This window comes from Pan troglodytes, chromosome 11 (assembly GCF_028858775.2).
Source record: "Pan troglodytes isolate AG18354 chromosome 11, NHGRI_mPanTro3-v2.0_pri, whole genome shotgun sequence".
NCBI lineage: Eukaryota > Metazoa > Chordata > Mammalia > Primates > Hominidae > Pan > Pan troglodytes.
The window spans coordinates 58,653,792-58,673,449 of NC_072409.2; the positions used below are offsets into that span (position 1 = coordinate 58,653,792).

A 19,658-nucleotide genomic window follows, 5' to 3' on the forward strand; every position below is an offset into this window, starting at 1 on the left:
CCACTCTCAATAAAGCCTCTTTGGATATTAGTTACTATCTCTTTATGATACTCTTTCTGATGAACATCATCTAGTTGCTGTTCAATGCACAGATTTTCATGTTGGAGTTGACATATCCTCTCTTCTACACAGCTCCACTTTCCAGTGGAATTACTCACTTTAGCTTCTGCATTTTGATACATCTCTTTCATTTCCTTTATTTGCTGCTGTGTTTGGCTTAGGTCGTTTTGTACAGTTTCTGAAGCCAATGACTTTTTTCTGAGAGTATCTCTTGTCTTACGGAACTTATCTTTTAAGGTACTGAATTTATTTTGTGTTTTAGAAAGTTGTTCAGTAAGAAACTCATTCTTATCTTCTACTTCGGAAATATCAGAACTCATTTTTACTTGTACGGAAACATCTTGCGTTCTCTCTAAAGCAAGTTTTAGGTTTCTTTCTGTTTTCACACTTTCACTGTGTTTACTTATAGTAGCAGCCAGTCTAGACTGATAAGATTCAGTTTCAGCTTCCGGTCTTTTGTTGCTTTCTTCTTCCTTCAACAGTTCAGAAATTAGCCTTGTATTCTCAGCTTTGACATCATTAAGCTCTTGTTGATACCAGAATGCTGTTTTTGTTATCAATTCCTCATTGAGTTTTATATACTTTTCAAGGGCAGCATTTGTTTTTTTAACAATTTTAACGTCCTTAAGATATTTATTTTCTTTTTCCAGGTTGTCATTTTTCATTGAGCATATTTCCTGTCTCAGTATAGAAATATCTGTCTTCAAAATGCAATTTTCATCCATCAGATCTTTCATTTCTTCATGATTATGAAAATCCTAAATAAAACAAAAGAAAGTTTTAGCTAGTACTCAATAAAATAACATATCATGATTACCTCTGAAGTTAAAGAATAACCTGCACATCCATACACTAAAAAGGTTACTGTAAGTGAATATCCAACTGGAGAAAAAGTTGAAGCAAAACTTTGAACCTTATAGAGCATAAATTACAAAAAGTTCAGAAATTTATTTAAAGTCAATGAATTTATAAAAGTAAACACACACACACACACACACCAGAGAATTTTTAAGAATTTCAGAATTGGAAAAGCCTTTCCCTGAATTACAACAAACTGAAAAGCATAAATTAAAGCATTGACAAATTTGACTAAATTAAAATATATCAAAAAATTGCATTTACACTTTGATATCTAACCCATACACCACCCTACAGTAAGAACCTTAGTTCACACATATTTGGACAGATAAAATTTCCCAGAGGAGTTATTACAGTTCTGTTTCACTGATAACATTCTATTTCAATTTGACTCTTTTAACACTTTTATGGTCAGTTGTAAGAATTACATTTACTAAATCATAAATCTAGACATTATACTAGTCACTCCTATATACATTCATTGATGAACTCATCTAGTTACCACAATTTTGAAAAAGAAATGTTAAAAACATAAGCAAGCTACAGGATTTTCCCCAGGACTTCTGACTCTACTTCTAGTTCTCTGACAGATCACAGTTACTTCTGTGGTGTAAATATATCAATACGAAAGAAAACTTTTATTTCAAAACACCAATGGTAAATAAGATAAAATTTATAGAGCTCTTCTTAGAATATCATGAGATTATTTGTGATTGCAATAATTTGTTTCCTCTTTATAGTATTAGGTACAGTAATCAATATGAAATAGGGGGAAGTACAAGGAACCATTTTACTGGGAACAAAATCTTTATCAATATGTTATCACTAAGTATATATTATGTCACATTATTGTTTTCAAAAGCTCTTTGTAATAAAATAATATCCTATGTGGATGCCAAGATTTATAATAAATATTAATAATTGTACCTGTAATTGTCATCATTCATTTTTCAAAAATGAGATAACATTTCTGCTTTGTTTTAGACCTAAATATTGTATATTAAATCAAGAGGATATTATAAGTAACATTGATAAAATAAAGTTTAAAATATAGAATTTTTACCAAAGATTGATTTACCTGATTTGGAGTATTTCTTGCAGTCTTCGGTTTCATCTCTAGTGATTGAACAGTTGGTTCAAGTTGTTTGCTTCAACTTCTTTCTTATGTTGTTTCTCTTTCCTTTCTAATTCTTCTCTATTTTTTTTGTACAGCATGTTAACATTTGTTTTTTCTTCATTTTCTTGTCTTAAGATGCATCTGCAGATAAAGACATTTATCTTAAAATTCATTTGTTAAAAAATAAAGAGATCATCCTGTGATCTACCTCTGCAGATGCTCTTTATCATCCTAATAAAATTTCTATGTTCTGGATTATTTTTCCTTTGTAGTTCTCAGATATTTAATTTCTCACTTCAACATCTTCAAACTAATGCATATACTTGAAAAGTAGTAAGGAAAGAATATTCTGCTAAAGTTTTTATTACTAGTCACTCTAGTATGTATTATAAAAAAGGATACTGGAAATAATTCAGTATAGTTAGAAGTTCAAAATTACCTTTTCAAATCACACAGTCATAATTACTACCTGATTAGAAAAGGTCATTTACAATCAACTAAATTTTTAAAGTTACTATTTATTGACAAGCATATAAGTTCACTAGAAATAAATTTTCATCTCTATGAAATATTGCAGGTGTCTCTTCAAATGATTTACAGAGTAAGATGTATCTCACACAAACTATATCTGCAGATGATTGTCATCTAAAACTAGGCTAAAGAGTCTAACATCTGTTACCCCACACTTTTTCTAATTCTTTCTTAATACTTCCAATTCACCTTCTTATTACATATATTTTATATGTTTATTAAGCTATTGTTCATTATGTGTAATATATAATTAATGCCCTTAATAAGTGTGTGTATGTTTACACAAGTTATGTTTTCCTGTGAAATCTAGTCCCAGAAGTGGAGTTGTTGAGTTAAAGGGATGTCAGGTTATTTGAAATTTTGATAAACAGCACTAAGTTACCCTTCAGAAATAGAGTGCCTTTTTCCTCACATTTTCAATGGTAGGAATTACTTTTTCAATATCAGCATGACTTTACAAAATATATGTTATTTTATGTTAATTTTCATTTTTCTGATTACCAGGCAGGGCTAAATATCCCTGGTAAAACTATAAAACTTGTTAATAATAATGAACATTAGTCCAATTTTGAATTAGTTTATAGCACAATGACAATTACTTGCTGAGAAATACTGCTATAGATGGCCAGGCATGGTGGCTCACTCCTGTAAACCCAGCAGTTTGGGAGGCCGAGGTGGGCAGAACACCTGAGGTCAGGAGTTCGAGACAAGCCTGGATAACATGGTGAAACCTCATTTCTACTAAAAATACAAAAAATTAGCTGGGCATGGTGGCACATGCCTGTAATCTCAGGTACTAGGGAGGCTGAGTCAGGAGAATCACTTGAATCCAGTATGCATAGGGTGCAGTGAGGTGAGAACACACCATTGCACTCCAGCTTGGGCAACAAGAGAGAAACTCCATTTAAAAAAAAAAAAAAAAAAAAACACACTGCTATAGGCTTACTTACCTATCATGCTCTTCCTTCAGTTTCTTGGGAAATTGCTGAGGATACATTTTCCCAATCTTTCTTTCTTTGGTTAATCTGTCAGCAGCAGCAGAAGATGTACTATGACATACATTTTCTGATAGTTGTATTTTTTCACTTTTATTTGTATTATTTCCTTCTTTGACCTTTAATAAAATTAATATGAATAATAATTATTATTTTATTCAATAAAAAAACTTTTTCCCTGATTTTTTCACTTGATTCAGGTTAACTATCACCATTTTAATGATAAAAGTATTTTGTGCTTACTTTAATTTTATCATTATACATAATAATTATAAGATACTCATCATTTTGTCATTGAAATTTTTGTCAAGTCTGCTCATTTCTGTTTGAGTAAATGGAAGAATTTTCCAAAATTTCAAAAAGGACTCTTCTCCATTTTGTGCTTTTATTCACATCCACTCTTTGCTATCTGATATAAATGTTTATGCTATCTGACTGGCAGAAACAGAGAAATAAAAAGACACAGGCATAACATATATCTTCTGTCATTGCCACCTGGATTTTACATGAAATAGCCAGATTAAGAGGATGTGACCTTGTGGGGCTTCAGGAACAGTAAAGAAGTTTTCCCTTTTCTGCACTGAGCTATTCTTTTCCCCACTGCCTTTTATCTCTTTTTTTTTTTTTTTTTTGAATCCTGGGATATCAAAAAAGTGAAAATTCTCCCTGAACTATGGGAACCAATGTTTGCCACAACACAAGAAGCAGAGTGAAACTGCTGAGTTTCTAGTGCAGAATTCTGGAAAACGAGATGCTTCCCGGACTTCACATTCAATTACCACAAACGTTTATAGGTGGAAAACATACGGTACAGTTATCTACTTTAGCCCCATTATCTACTGAAAATGGGAGTCAAACCAACCAAGACATATGAAATGTTTCATCCAGAGCTCTTGAGGTGGCATTCCCTAGCATTTCATGGCACCAAATAACATGATACAATTCCATATTGCTGAATTACATAAATTACCAGATAAATTTATCAAATTAGGCAGATATGTTAAAAGTCTAACTTGAGCAAAGCAATTTAACACCTCAGAGGGTGGAAAAAGGCCTCATCTGCTTTTACTTTGAAAGAAGAAAATCTCTAGATTTTGTCTATCTTTAGAACACAATGTACAGAACTCAGCTTTCTACTAAAGAGTCAAAGGTTAAATTTTTAGCTAAGAAATTATGCTTCTTACATGATAAAAATCATACATGCCAAAACTTACCATACTTTATTAAACAACATAATGTAAGGTCTGATTCAACAGAAATATTGGAGTGGTGATTTTTTAAAATATGTGGAAGTATATATTTGTTTTCAAAATATTGGAAATAACCATGATGGAACTATAAATTCAAACAGTTTGAGCTAAGCAGATAAACTTGCATGCATGAAAACACATTAAACAGACTCATTTGGCTGGGAATATTCATTGCAACTCTCAAGGCTAGACGTGTATTTGTGGCTCATCTCAGTCATTGCTTCCCTCCCATTGTATTCCCATTCTATCATTAAATAAATGTAATTCATCTCTAAATGAATACAGAAAAAAGAATCTAGAATCTAAAGCTTATTTCTTTAGCAATTTCTTTATGTTGATCTGGTTCATAAGGTCACATGGTATATGGCTGAATAAGTTTCCCAGCTCATATGCCACTTGGAAGACTGAGAGTGAGACTTAGGTTGATTAATGAAGAAACATTATGAGAACATTCTCCAGAACCGTTGTTTAGATAGCAGGACTAATCTACTTTGACACATAATTACACATTTAGAAAACCCCGCTGTAACTGTACACATGAGATTTTCTTGAATAGAAAATTTGACTAAATCAAATAATTGATAAAGAGAAAAAAGAAGCAGCAAGTGAACCTCTGTCTTTTTGAAGTTGGACTTTCTCTTTCTCCAAAGCCAGGAACTCTACTTGTAACATGCCTACCTCATTCTTTTTACTATTATTATACTTTAAGTTCTGGTACATGTGCACAATGTGCAGGTTTGTTACATATGTATACATGTGCTATGTTAGTGCCCTTGGAATATCTTGCTGTAAGTCTTCTAGCTATATTTTTGATGTTCTCTCACTATGTGGCAAAGAATAACCCGCATTTTATAATTCAAGATTCGTGCTTTTGTAGTTATTAACACTGGGATTGTCATACAGTGGCTTCTGGAATAAGTACTGTGTTGGTTTTCTGTTTTTATAAGTATCTGTAGCAGCAGAAATACTGTGGCTTTCTACCTGAATCATATGCTTCATTTCTTTGGGGTGGGTAAACCACAAATCAAAAAGACTTTCTGGATCTCTAGACTGAGACCAATGCCTAATGTCTAATTTCCAATTAGTGGTATTTGGGTTTATATATTTTTCCATTTGCATGTCAAACTCTTAATCACCTTTCATTTCAATCATAATTACTGGGTTCCTTACTTTTTCAGTTTCTATATCATAACAAAAATTTTCATCATCTGTGTTAGAAACAAGCTATGTGTCTGGTTTGTTATCATTTTTATAGTCTGATTTATTTTAATTTAAATGAAGCTTAGAAGATGACTGGTAAGTGTATTTCAGGGACCTGGAGTGTGAATGGAATAAAAAGACATTTGACATGGGCTTCCTCTGTTCAGGCACTGCCTGGACTGCCACAGAGCTAGACCCTCCAGATACATTTTTCTCCTCACAATCAGGGACATGATTCATCAGATTAGAGGGCACTCCTTTTTTGTTCATCCTTCTTTAGAGTTACTATGTAGGAGCTCTTCCTCAGGGCAAGCAGTAATTTTGGAGTTTTCAGAACTTTTACCAATATTCAGCTTGAACTTGTTTGTAATGAATTTTAAATAAAGTCATGAATATATACATAGATTCCCTTTATCACAATTCTTACCCTGTTCTGGTTCTTGAGACTTTTTTGGGGGGGCGCAGGTGCAAAATGGAAAACAAATTTGCTTGTTTTGTTTCTCAGATATCTTTTCTGTCAGAGTGCATGTTTTAAAATTAGCTTTAATCAAGTATAAACAAAGAAATATTAGAAAATAATTAAAATTTAACTGTGAAACTTAATCTATGTGTTGCTACTCTTAAATTATGGGATTGTAACTAAAAAGTGAAAAATAATTTGCCTTGGCTTAACATAGGACAGAAACATGAACCAGCAAGCTGAACTCTCAGTGTCTGTTTGGACTAAACAATGCATTTGTGTAAAATCTACCAGAAATGAATTCAAAGATGATAGGTAGTATTATAAAAGCTTCCTCTCTTACAAAGACTTTACCTCAGCATATTAGAAAGAGTGAGCCCCTACAGTGCATGTTTATTTCTGAAGATGAACTAGAGCACTCGGCAAACACTAAATTATTAAGAGCTAAACTGAACACTAATAAGAAAGAGAAGCAAACTTTTAAATTCTAATTCAAATGATATACTATGATAGTGTTATGTATCTAGATAGAATTTCTGCTTATATCCACTTCTAATATATTTTAAGTTCCAATAGTGACAGGGTTTGGATTTTTTTAATTTTAGTAATATTTACTATGTATTTATGTGGAAATACAGTTATTATTCACACCCTGACACCAAAGGTCCCATTCTGCAAGGTAGGATTCTCTTAATAGGCAACTGCATTGACTTTTATGACCCCATTCACTGCCTGAACACAGACAGAGAAGTCAACTGGTGACCACGAAAGAGAATAAATCTTTAACCTCGGCACTGGTGACCAGCAATATAAAACTGCACCTTTTGAAGCACTGGCAATGATGACTCCTTTAACACTAGTTTAACTCAGTGGCCATTGTGGTTAAACTGTTCATAATTTCTATTCCTCAGTAATATGACCCAATACTTCATGTTACCTTGTGTATTATGAGTAAGGTTATACAAATAAAACAGCAAGATAATTCTGAAAATTTCTTGCCTCAATTCCAAGGGTAAAGACAGCTATGAGTTACTAGAGATACTAAGAATTACTAGAATAACTAAAGTTACTAGATAGTAAGAATATCTTAAGTTTCATAAATGGTTAAAATGTTTTAAAAATTAAATATAAAATTATGATCTATTGGATTCTAAAGCTATAGTCTAAAAGGTGATGTCATTTGGACTATGCTTTGTTAGTAAAGCAAAAAAAAAAAAATAATATTAAACAAGAACTTAAATTTTCATATACCTGTGGTTGCTTCTTTTCACTTCTTTCACACCTTTCTTGCTCTTCCTGTAAAGCCACTGGTAAGGTTTGTTCTGTTGACAAATTCATTGATTTAGTTCAAATGAACTAAGAAGAGTTAGATAAAGACTATAATCTTTATAAAAATAAATAGAGAATAACATTTCTTTGTATTTTATATTTTGAGAGTTTGAATGAAACAATGTTTACTGAAATATTTACTTCTGTAAGAAATACTTCTAATTATCCAAAACTTCAACAAACCACTTGGGGAGACACTAGATATCACCAGATTCAAGCCATGCAAAATCTCAGGGTCACTCACAAATTGTTCCACCCAACATAAGTCAACAAAACTGTTGGAAACAAAACAGAAATTTGAAATACAGTCAAAATATACAATGTAATGCTTTACTATACTTCATAACAGTATCTTTTTAACAAGACACTGAGTTGGCAGTTACTAATAATTTGCAAAATTATTGTTCTTTATACCTCAATTAGTGTTCACCTCATTTTTTACATCACAAATGTTTTCCCCTGCTATTCTGAAAAATTTATTTTCATCTTTTAAGACTCAGAAAGTAGGCTGGGCATAATAGCTCACATCTGTAATCCCAGCACTTTGCAAGGCCAAAATGGGAGAATTGCTCAAGGCCAAGAGTTTAAGACAAGCCTGGGAACCATAGGTAACCTTGACTCTACAAAAAGTTAGACAGGTATGGTGATATGTTCCTGTTGTCCCAGCTACTCAAGAAGCTTAGGTGAGAAGATCCCTCAAGCCCAGGAGTCTGAGGTTTCAGTGAGTCTCAATCATGCCATTGCACTCCATCCTGGGTGATAGAGTAAGAACTTGTCTCCAAAAAGAGGAAAAAAATAAAGGCTCAGAATGCTATGTGAAATCTTCCTTCATTCTAGCTATCTTTCTCCACACACACAGGTGTCTGCTTCGTTGGGGTCCCTTAGTACCTTGTCAATTTTTCTAGTGTCATTTTACCACCTGAACTGCACATCATGTCTTTACATGTTGACCCCCTTTGCTGCTAGACTGTAGAGGACAATCTTTTGAATCATCTTTGTATAAACAGTCTTAATTTTGCTAAATAATTAGTTATTGAGTTCCTGCTAAGTGTTAGGCACTGGGGTAAAAGGAAGGAAAATAGAAGCTGTCAGGGATGGCTTTCCTAAAGATCATGCATGAGCTGAGACTTAGAGAGTGAGGTTAGCCAGATTAAGCGAGGCAGAGGGCAGGAAAGGGTGAGCACATGCCAGGCAGCAACAAGAGAGGAAGAGAAGCCTCCAAGAGAGTATGTATTTCTCTGCAGAAGAGGAATGGTGAGGGGGCCCTTACCAGCAGCTCAGTAATTCCAGAGAAAAAGGCAGATGGGGAAAGGGATACAGATGGAGATTTGGGCAGAAATCAGTTTCCTTTTCTTTTCTTTTTTGGGACAAGGTCATACTCTGTCTCCCAGACTGGAGGGCAGTGGCATGATCTCAGCTCACTGCAACCCAGCCTCCCAGGTTCAAGTAATTCTCCTGCCTCAGCCTCCTGAGTAGCTGAGATTACAGGCACGTGCCACTACCACCTGCTAATTTTTGTATTTTATTAGAGTTGGGGTTTCACCTTGTTGGCCAGGCTGGTCTTGAACTCCTGACCTCAAATGATCCACTTGCCTCAGCCTCCCAAAGTGCTGGGATCACAGACATGAGCCACCGTGCCCAACCCAGAAGTCAGTTTCTGAAATCGTTATATAAACCCTTAAGATGCTTAGACATTAGGTATTCAAGAGTGGTTCACGGATCTATTTGCATTAAGGATAATTCACTCTAAATACTGTGAGGAGCATAAAATTCTGAGGCATATAAATCAATGAACAAAGATAAAATATAAGGCAATGTTGCAAAGATGATGCAGGCCTGAGGAGATGTTTTCAGAAATATTTAGGATATAGGTATCAGTGGCCATTATAAGAATGAATTTCTATTGAATGAATAAATGTATATATCTGGGTCCCTGGAGAAATACACTCTGCTCATTACTTTACAAATGTTATCAAATGAGAAGTAAAATAATATACATAAACTCTTTCAGTTACTTGTATTTACTTTACACTTTTTCTGTTTCAGTTTTACTGTGCCAAGGAAATGCATTTGGGTTCTGTGGTGGTTGTTGTGGTTGTGGTGGTTGTTGTTGTTTGAGATGGAGTCTCACTCTTCCTGCCCAGTCTGAAGTGCAGTGGTGTGATCTCTGCTCATGGCAACCTCTGCCTCCTGGGTTCAAGCGATTCTCCTGCCTCGGCCTCCCAAGTAGCTGGAATTACAGGCATGTGCCACCATGAACAGCTAATTTTGTGTTTTTAGTAGAGATGGGTTTCTCCATGTTGGTCAGGCTGGTCTCAAACTCCCAACCTCAGGTTATCTGCCCGCCTCAGCCTCTCAAAGTGCTGGGATTACAGGCACTAGCCACCGCACCCAGCAACATATGGGGATTTTGTTTTAAAAGTTCTGTTTCCTGGATCTGCCAAGCTCATGAGAAAATAGAGCAAACATAAGAAACTTTGGATTTATAGCTTGTCCTCACTACTCTAGAAGATTATCATCATGTTTTGCAAAACAAAATGTTAAACAGAGACATAAGGGGAAAAAGAAATTAAAACTATAGGGGTGGGTGAAAAAATATTGCATAATTTATTACTGTTGACCTCATCATATGACTGATTAAGGGCACTGAATTTAACTTGGATGTGAAGTAGACCCCATATTAGCTGCAGTTAATCAGTAGACCAGGCATCCTAGCAGAATTAAATTTGATGCTCCTGTGTTATCTTTAAATGACACAGCTTTTCTGAAAATGCATACTCATAGTGCATGATTATCCATTAAGACAAGGTGATGGAATGTGTGAATACAGCTGAGAAGGCACCACAAGGCAAATGCTCAATGGTTCCCATTAATATTGGGAAAATCAACACTATAAAACAGAAAGCCATAGGCATTATTTAATATTTGGTTTTGGAAGGTATTTTTAGTGACACTGCATACAGTTGTACCTAATAATTGCAAAATTATAGATGTAAAAATAAAACAAAGACACATTGTGTTTGAGTAGGAAATCTGTAGATGTCTAGCTGGTTTTCCCATCCAGCCCCAAAATTCTAAATATAATCATGGTACCCACACTCAAATTTATGTTAAATACCAATCTCAATGAAATCACTATTTCTCCTAATTCTCTTTGTTATTTTTATGTTGCTTTCCTTAAGGAAAGAATACAAATGCCTTGCTAAGAAGCATTCTGTTTGGTTGTAGGCTGCATAAGGGGAGTAAACACAAAGTACATTTGACCACAAAATGACTTTTTAAATGTCAGAACTATGGTAGCATGAAGCCAAATGAGGTAATCTAGAATAAAATTTTCTATGCTTCTTTCCCTTCTTTGCTCTCTTTCTACTCTAATAACTGCAATTCACACAGGTAATGAAGAGTATAATTCCCTGATAAAACACAGCTCCAAGATTAATCCTTTCTTTAAATATGAAGTTCACGTGTCCAAAGTCTGTAGTAGTTGCTGTCTGATTTTTTGATCACTGATGGTGATATAGATATTTATCATCAACTCACAACTTTCCAAATCTTTGAAAAGTCTTACTATTGATGGTTCAACTAGTAGAAACATAATGTAAAATATCTGAAAATAAAGTTTTTATTTATTAGAATGTAAATAATAATACAAATTGTAATAAGGTGTAAAAGTTATTTCTTCACTGAAGCAGTACCATGTTGTCCTCTACCCCACAAATGCACTACTCTCACATAGTCTAATATATTTTAAAAGTCCTGTAATTGCCATTAACTCAGACAAGTTTACTTAACTTGTTCTAAGCTTCTGTTATCTACTACAATTTACTTTCTATCACTCAACCATCTCTATTATATATGTTGTTTTCCATGAGAAATTTTTTTATTAGTAATTAAGATTCTCCAGGGATAAGAAAATATTTGAATAACTAAGTTTGTGCATAAACACATTAAGGTAAAATACCCATGACATTATTGTGTGTTTCTGTGTACTAGAGACAAAAACTTCAAAAACATTTTTAATGAATATACGTTAAATTAAAAACTGCTTTCATTAAACTGAGATAATATTCCCTCAATTCAAGAATACCTTCAGAATTCACATAGACCAAAGAATTGTATAAAATATAATAGCCTTAAAAATCTTATTTGTAGCTGGCACAGTGGCTTTCACCTGTAATCCCAGCACATTGGCAAGCCAAGGTGGGCAGATCACCTAAGGTCAGGAGTTCGAGAGCAGCCTGGCCAACATGGTGAAACCCCATCTCTACTAAAAATAGAAAAATTAACAGAGTATGGTAGCACGTGCATGTAGTATAAGCTACTCGAGGGGCTGAGGCAGGAGAATTGCTTGAACCCGAGAGGCAGAGGTGGTAATGAGCCAAGACTGAGCCAATGCACTCCAGCCTTGGTGACAGAGCAAGACTCTGTCTCAAAAACACAAACAAACAAGCAAAAAACGTAATTGTTCCCATATAAGTCTAAGTTCACACAAGATCTGAAGAATACACAACACCGTGAGACAGGACAGACATATATTTTAAAAGTTATATTCCTGGTTTCTGTAAAAATAAAACAGTTGAATTTAAGCTTTTAAGACAAGTCAAGGAAAAGATCAAAAAAGGCAAAAGTGAAACTTGAAATGTCATTTCCCCATCAAGGGCTCATGATCACTGGACATTCACAAACTATATTGTTCAAAACATTAGTTCTGAATTTTGATCCGAGTAACCATGGAGTTGCAGTTTCATTCAAGGATGTCCAAGAGGTCAAATAAGACAATATCAATTGCTACTTTCAGTTTTCTTTTCTGAGAACAGCACAGCATTCTTCTTCAGAGAAATGAATTGTCCTAACTTCATAGGCTAAAGGCTCATAAGTCATAGTTCTAAGGGCATTTATAAAATATGGTGGTGCATGCTTGTATTCTGAACTTTTCAGCTTTAAACTCTCATATAGTAAATGCTAATAGATACAAACTGATTAAAGAAAAGCCCTCTTAATCTGACATTATTTTTATTTTTCTTTCTTCATTTATCAGCAACAGGAGAGTCTAACTAAATGTGGTAAAGTGGTATAAGGGAATACAATGAACAGTGTAAAATGAATTAAACCAGAGATAATCATATCAATGTGGATACATGTGGAAAATATAATACAAAATATGCCAAAGAAAGTGGCAGAAGGGTATGTAAAGTGTATAACCACTCACATACCATTTTAGGACACAAAAAATTCTGCATATTATTTCTGAGCATTACAATATAGTTACAGATTTTGAAAGGGCATTGAAATGAAAAACAACCAACTTATGATGTTGGTAGCTTCTATGCAATTATGTTTTAAAAACTTTAACACCAAAAAGGCTCAAAATCACCATTTTAAAAGACTGTGTCTGCCAATCATAAACGAATCATTACTTTCGTCATTTGTAATAGTCAAAGATGCCACAAACACACACATACACGCACCTATATATACACCTACACACACAGTCTTGCTCATTAGAACATCTGATTGGCTTCAGATCATCAGTGTAATAACACTAGCAGCAAGCCTCTGAAGTTAAAACAGAAACTGACATGTTAATAAGTAAAGCTTTCCTCTAGGTAAAGATCAGAACTCCAACTAACAGTTAACTCTGGAAATATCTTAAGAGTCTCAAAATTCACTGCTTTGAATCCCTGACAAGGACGAAAATTTTATACTGAAAACTTCATGCTATTCAAAACATTAAAACAGAAACATCTGAGTTAAAGCTTATATTTTTAAAATCTTTTCTATGCTTCTAAATTTGTTTTTATTCAAATATGGATACCAACAATAACATTTATGTCAATGTCTTCCATTCAATTTTGAACAAATAGAATTAGGAATAAGAATAATATGAGTACATCCAATCATTGAATGTACTTATTTCCAGTATTCCATTAAATGTACCTGCTCTCAATGTCTGTACATTCTTTCTTTGTACTCTCCTTTCACAGCAGGATCTTCCACGTCAGTGCTAGGCTGAATGGGTTTTAAGAGAAAATGATTCATAAATCATATATATTTTATACAACATGGAGTTAGTGATTCAAAAATTAATTAATTACCTTCAAGGAAGGATGTTTTGCAGGAGGCCTTACAAAGCAAAGGGGATATGTCATCAATTATATGTAAGCATGACAGGGCCAACCAAACATTCCTGCAGTGTTACTATCAAGCTGAATTCTCATGCCTGGCTATAAAAATAATTACTTAAGGTTTTGAGCTTTCTTCTTGGCTTCTTCTTTTCATTGCCTAGGACAGCAACATGACAGAAACACAATGAGGAAAATAGGAATATAGGATTCCTAAAATGCACAGTTTATATTTCAGTAGTGAGATTATGTTTCAAATGCCTATACCTAAAATAGAAAAGCATGGATATCACTGTGAACATGTGGACTGATGAGGAGAAAAGGGACCATTAAACAGAGGAGAAAATCAAACCTGATGGAATCAATGTCAAAGCTGATGGTGAATGTACAGAGTATTTTACCTCGGCACACCAGAGGCATTGCTGCCAGCACAGCACAAATAAATTCCCCTTGTCTTGTCACTGAGGAAATACACAGTTGGGATGAGAGTTCAGGTGAATGTGTGATTCACCTCTCATCAAAGAAAGTGTTCTATATTGATCAGCTAGGATACACACTTATGAAATAACAGCTAATCAAACTACACATTTTCCCCATGATCACATGGGCTACTGCAAAACCTACATTTCTCCTATCCCCTCATTTGGCCTTGAATTAGAGCTCCTTGATCCACTCATGCAAGGTGGTCCATAAAACACATCAAATAAACCATGTTGAATAAGCTTCCAATATCAAAATATTTATCAAAAAAGAAAACACTGAATGACCACAGACTTACTGGATATGAATACATATTTATAATTCAAAATCAGTGCAGTATTTATTGAAAATGAGAATTTTGGTATTCACAGAATGAATTTTATGATTGCTTCTAAAATTAACTAAGTTTGGTATATTATCTTACACTGTAAAGGACTTTTATAAAACAGTTATCGTATCAAAGAACTGGCTGTCTCAAAAAAAATTAGCCAAAGCATCTATATGCAACTTAATCGCATCTTATTCACTTATGTCAGTGAAATTTCTCTCTCTGAGGCCTGACAGTTATCAAGTGAAATGAGCTGCTGTGGTTGACCCCAACTCTAGCACTCCCTCCTGCTTCCAGTACTCTCCACAGCAATAACCTCTTTTGTGAGACTGGGCATATGCTGAAGCAACTGGAAGTGAGTTGTCTCAAGTTTACTTGGCTTTAACTTCCAAGACCCCAGCAAATGTCTTTCTTTCCTCCTTCTGTGTCCTTTCACAATTCCTCTTCCTTTGAAAAAGTGATTTTTAGAGCTGTCTTTCTAATGCTTCCCTTCCTAACTGCTTTTAATGGATAATTGTTACCACTTTTTTCATCTGCATTCAGCAGTAGTATGCACTTGTAATCTCTCTCTTTTCATCTCATTTTCCTTCCCCTGTGGCTAGAATCATGCTCAGAAATAAAAGGAAATTAAAGCTTTCACTGGATTCTGTTATTTTTTAAATTGCTCTCCAGTGGTTCTTTTTCCAGATGTCTCTAAAGGAAGGCTATTCCCCTGCTATTCAGAGCTGTGTCCAAGGACCAGCACCAACATCACCTGAGTGCTCATGATAAATGCAGACTCCCATACCTGCTGAGTCAGAATGTGCACTTTCCAGAAGCTCCTCAACGAATTCATGACAATTTGAATGCCCTGTTCTACACTGATGTGCTTCCATATTGGTTTACCCTCATTGGCCTTTTTGGCCTAGCCTCAATTTCTTCCCTATTATGTACCTGAATTTAATACTACATTATAAGCCATAATGTTTCTAATGAACTTTTAATCAGGCAATACTTTCTTTAATTAATTTATTCTCCATAAATCACCCAAAACTATTCTTTTCAATTATGTTAATATGATACTATCCTATGCAGTTACATTTTCTATAAAAACAAATTATAGCCATCCATGGCTGACCATTTACAGTGATGTTCATCTATGGTAGATAAAACACAGGTCTGTGTGGTAAATTACCTCAATCCTTAATGCCTCCCCAGTAGTGAGGATGACAGCAAGAGAAGGAAAATGTTACTGTAATTATATGACACATTTTGGTACTGGAAGCTCATTTTATCTTCCTTCCTATTTCTTTTTTTTTTTTTTTTTTTGCATTTTTTTTTTTATTGATCATTCTTGGGTGTTTCTCGCAGAGGGGGATTTGGCAGGGTCATGGGACAATAGTGGAGGGAAGGTCAGCAGATAAACAAGTGAACAAAGGTCTCTGATTTTCCTAGGCAGAGGACCCTGCGGCCTTCCGCAGTGTTTGTGTCCCAGGGTACTTGAGATTAGGGAGTGGTGATGACTCTTAATGAGTCTGCTGCCTTCAAGCATCTGTTTAACAAAGCACATCTTGCACCGCCCTTAATCCATTTAACCCTGAGTGGACACAGCACATGTTTCAGAGAGCACGCGGTTGGGGGTAAGGTCATATATCAACAGCATCCCAAGGCAGAAGAATTTTTCTTAGTACAGAACAAAATGAGGTCTCCCATGTCTACCTCTCTCCACACAGACACAGCAACAATCTGACTTCTCTATCCTTTCCCCACCTTTCCCCCTTTTCTATTCTGCAAAACCGCCATGGTCATCATGGCCCATTCTCAATGAGCTGTTGGTTACACCTCCCAGACGGGGTGGTGGCCGGGCAGAGGGGCTCCTCACTTCCCAGAGGGGGTGGCCGGGCAGAGGCGCCCCCCACCTCCTGGACAGGGTGGCGGCCGGGTGGAGGCGAGCCCCCACCTCCCTCCCGGACGGGGCGGCTGGCCGGGCGGGGGCTGACCCCCCACCTCCCTCCCGGACGGGGCGGCTGGCCGGGCGGGGGCTGACCCCCCACCTCCCTCCCGGACAGGGCGGCTGGCCGGGTGGGGGCTGACCCCCCACCTCCCTCCCGGACGGGGCGGCTGGCCGGGCGGGGGCTGACCCCCCACCTCCCTCCCGGACGGGGTGGCTGCCAGGCGGAGACGCTCCTCACTTCCCAGACGGGGTGGCTGCCGGGCAGAGGGGCTCCTCACTTCTCAGACGGGGCGGCTGCCCGGCGGAGGGGCTCCTCACTTCTCAGACGGGGCGGCTGCCGGGCGGAGGGGCTCCTCACTTCTCAGACGGGGCGGCTGCTGGGCGGAGGGGCTCCTCACTTCTCAGACGGGGTGTCTGCTGGGTGGAGGGGCTCCTCACTTCTCAGACAGGGTCGTGGCCAGGCAGAGGCGCTCCTCACATCCTAGACAGGGCGGCAGGCAGAGGCGCTCCCCGCATCTCAGACGATGGGCAGCCGGGCAGAGACACTCCTCACTTCCTAGACAGGATGGCGGCCGGGAAGAGGAGCTCCTCACTTCCCAGACTGGGCAGCCAGGCAGAGGGGCTCCTCACATCCCAGACGATGGGCGGCTAGACAGAGACGCTCCTCACTTCCCAGACAGGGTGGCGGCCGGGCAGAGGCTGCAATCTCGGCACTTTGGGAAGCCAAGGCAGGCGGCTGGGAGGTGGAGGTTGTAGCTAGCCGAGATCAAGCCACTGCACTCCAGCCTGGGCAACATTGAGCACTGAGTGAATGAAACTCCGTCTGCAATCCCGGCACCTCGGGAGGCCCAGGCTGGCGGATCACTCGCGGTTAGGAGCTGGAGACCAGCCCAGCCAACACAGCGAAACCCCGTCTCCACCAAAAAAATACGAAAACCAGTCAGGCGTGGTGGCGCGCCTGCAATCGCAGGCACTCAGCAGGCTGAGGCAGGAGAATCAGGCAGGGAGGTTGCAGTGAGCCGAGATGGCGGCAGTACAGTCCAGCTTTGGCTCGGCATCAGAGGGAGACCATGGAAAGAGAGGGAGAGGGAGACCGTGGGGAGAGGGAGAGGGAGACCATGGGGAGAGGTGGAAAGAGAGGGAGAGGGAGACCATGGGGAGAGGGAGAGGGAGAGGAGGAGGGAGAGGGAGAGGCAGAGGGAGAGGGAGAGCCTTCCTTCCTATTTCTAACACCCTGTTCTTCCTTCTTCTACAGATCAATTTGACTTTACTACCCTCCATTACATACATCCGTGTTTTTTTAATTTATTCCATATACACGCTGCCCTCCTCATTGTTTCTTTCTCTTTTATTCATTTCCTCTTCCCTCTCTCCTGACTTGCCTCAGGTCTTAGAGTATCTTAAAATGGAACTCATAACTCAGCTCCTTTAGTGGTACTCCCAATAGAATCAACTGCTGACCCTTGGTTAGAGACACAACTTATCACCATTTCATTTCTCCTTTACTTATTATACAGTTAATAGGACATTTTCTTTATACAGTTAATAGGACATTTTCTTTAGCTATTAGACTCTATTAGTGCTCATATTTTCAAAGAAACATTCCATCAAATGACTTTTTTTTTTTTGAGATGGAGTCTCACTCTGTCACCCAGGCTGGAGTGCAGTGGCAGGATCTCCGCTGACTGCAAGCTCCACCTCCCAGGTTCACACCATCCTCCTGCCTCAGCCTCCCAAGTAGCTGGGACTACAGGCACCCGCCACCATGCCCGGCTAATTTTTTGTGTTTTTAGTAGAGATGGGGTTTCACCATGTTAGCCAGGATGGTCTCGATCTCCTGACCTCATGATCCACCCACCTTGGCCTCCCAAAGTGCTGGGATTACAGGCATGAGCCACTGTGTGAGGCCTCCATCAAATGACTTTTTAAATAAAATATGGTTCTCACCTTCTCCTTTTCCATTGACTATTCTGTTTCCTTTTTCATGGGAAGGTCTACATAAAGGCTCTGACACTTTCTCGGGGACACACTGCTAAGGTAATATCAAGAATTAGTTTCCATTTTAAAATTATGATGAGTTGCATCAAGAGTTTCTTATCAATCTCTTTTTATGAAACTGGGTCTCACTCTGTCAATGCAGGGCTAGAATGCAGGGGCCTGATTATGGCTCACTGTGGTCTCGAACTGCTGACCTCAAGCAATCTTCCCACTTCAACTTCCTGAATAGCTGGAACTACAGGCGCATACCATCATGCCATGCTAATGTTTTTATTGTTATCTTTGTAGAGACAAGGTCTCATTATACTGCCCAGGCTGGTCTCAAGCTCCTGGGCTCAAGTAAATCTTCCACTTCTGCCTCCCAAAGTGTTGAGACAAGCAGTGTGCACCACCACACCCAGCCCTAATCAATTTCTTTAAATCAAACTCGATGTTGCCCAGGCATGGTGGCTCACACCTGTAATCTCAGCCCTTTGCAAGGCCAAGGTGGGTGGATTGCTTAAGTTCAGGAGTTTGAGACCAGCCTGGGCAACATAATGAGAACACATCTCTACACAAAAAATACCAAAAGGAATCAGGCATGATGGTGTGTGCCTGCAGTCCCAGCTGCTTGGGAAGCTGATGTGGGAGGATCACTTGAGCCTGAGAGGTGGATACTGCAGTGAGCCAAGATCATGCCACTACACTGCAGCATGGATAACAGAGCAAGACCCTGACTCCCCAAAAATTTCCATTTAAAATGTGAGAACAAAGAGAGATACAAACAAAAAACAAGCCTAATTAGTCAATGAAATATGAGCTTAAGCCAAGAAAGAAAACAAACAACATGAAGTACAATAAAGTACATAGGGAAATAGATCTATAACAGAGCCTTTGGACTTTCACACCTGTGATAATACTAATTAATATTTATGCTGCAATTAATTAGTTTTTTGTAAGTACTTCTGTGATAGTGTTTCTTACTATAAGACATTCAATTAGCTAAATATGGTCATCT

At 37.6% G+C, this 19,658-nt stretch overlaps 1 protein-coding gene across 1 annotated transcript in view; it reads right to left on the reverse strand.

Annotated features, from left to right (window-relative positions):
* ANKRD20A1 (ankyrin repeat domain 20 family member A1) overlaps nt 1-19,658 on the reverse strand; it is a 45,759-nt gene that overhangs the window by 1,644 nt on the left and 24,457 nt on the right. The window contains 9 exon segments of the mRNA XM_054658176.2: nt 2-818; nt 1,997-2,067; nt 2,070-2,176; nt 3,517-3,680; nt 7,723-7,793; nt 13,738-13,773; nt 13,776-13,809; nt 13,896-13,923; nt 18,586-18,695. Coding sequence (XP_054514151.1) covers nt 2-818; nt 1,997-2,067; nt 2,070-2,176; nt 3,517-3,680; nt 7,723-7,793; nt 13,738-13,773; nt 13,776-13,809; nt 13,896-13,923; nt 18,586-18,695 — 1,438 coding nt within the window.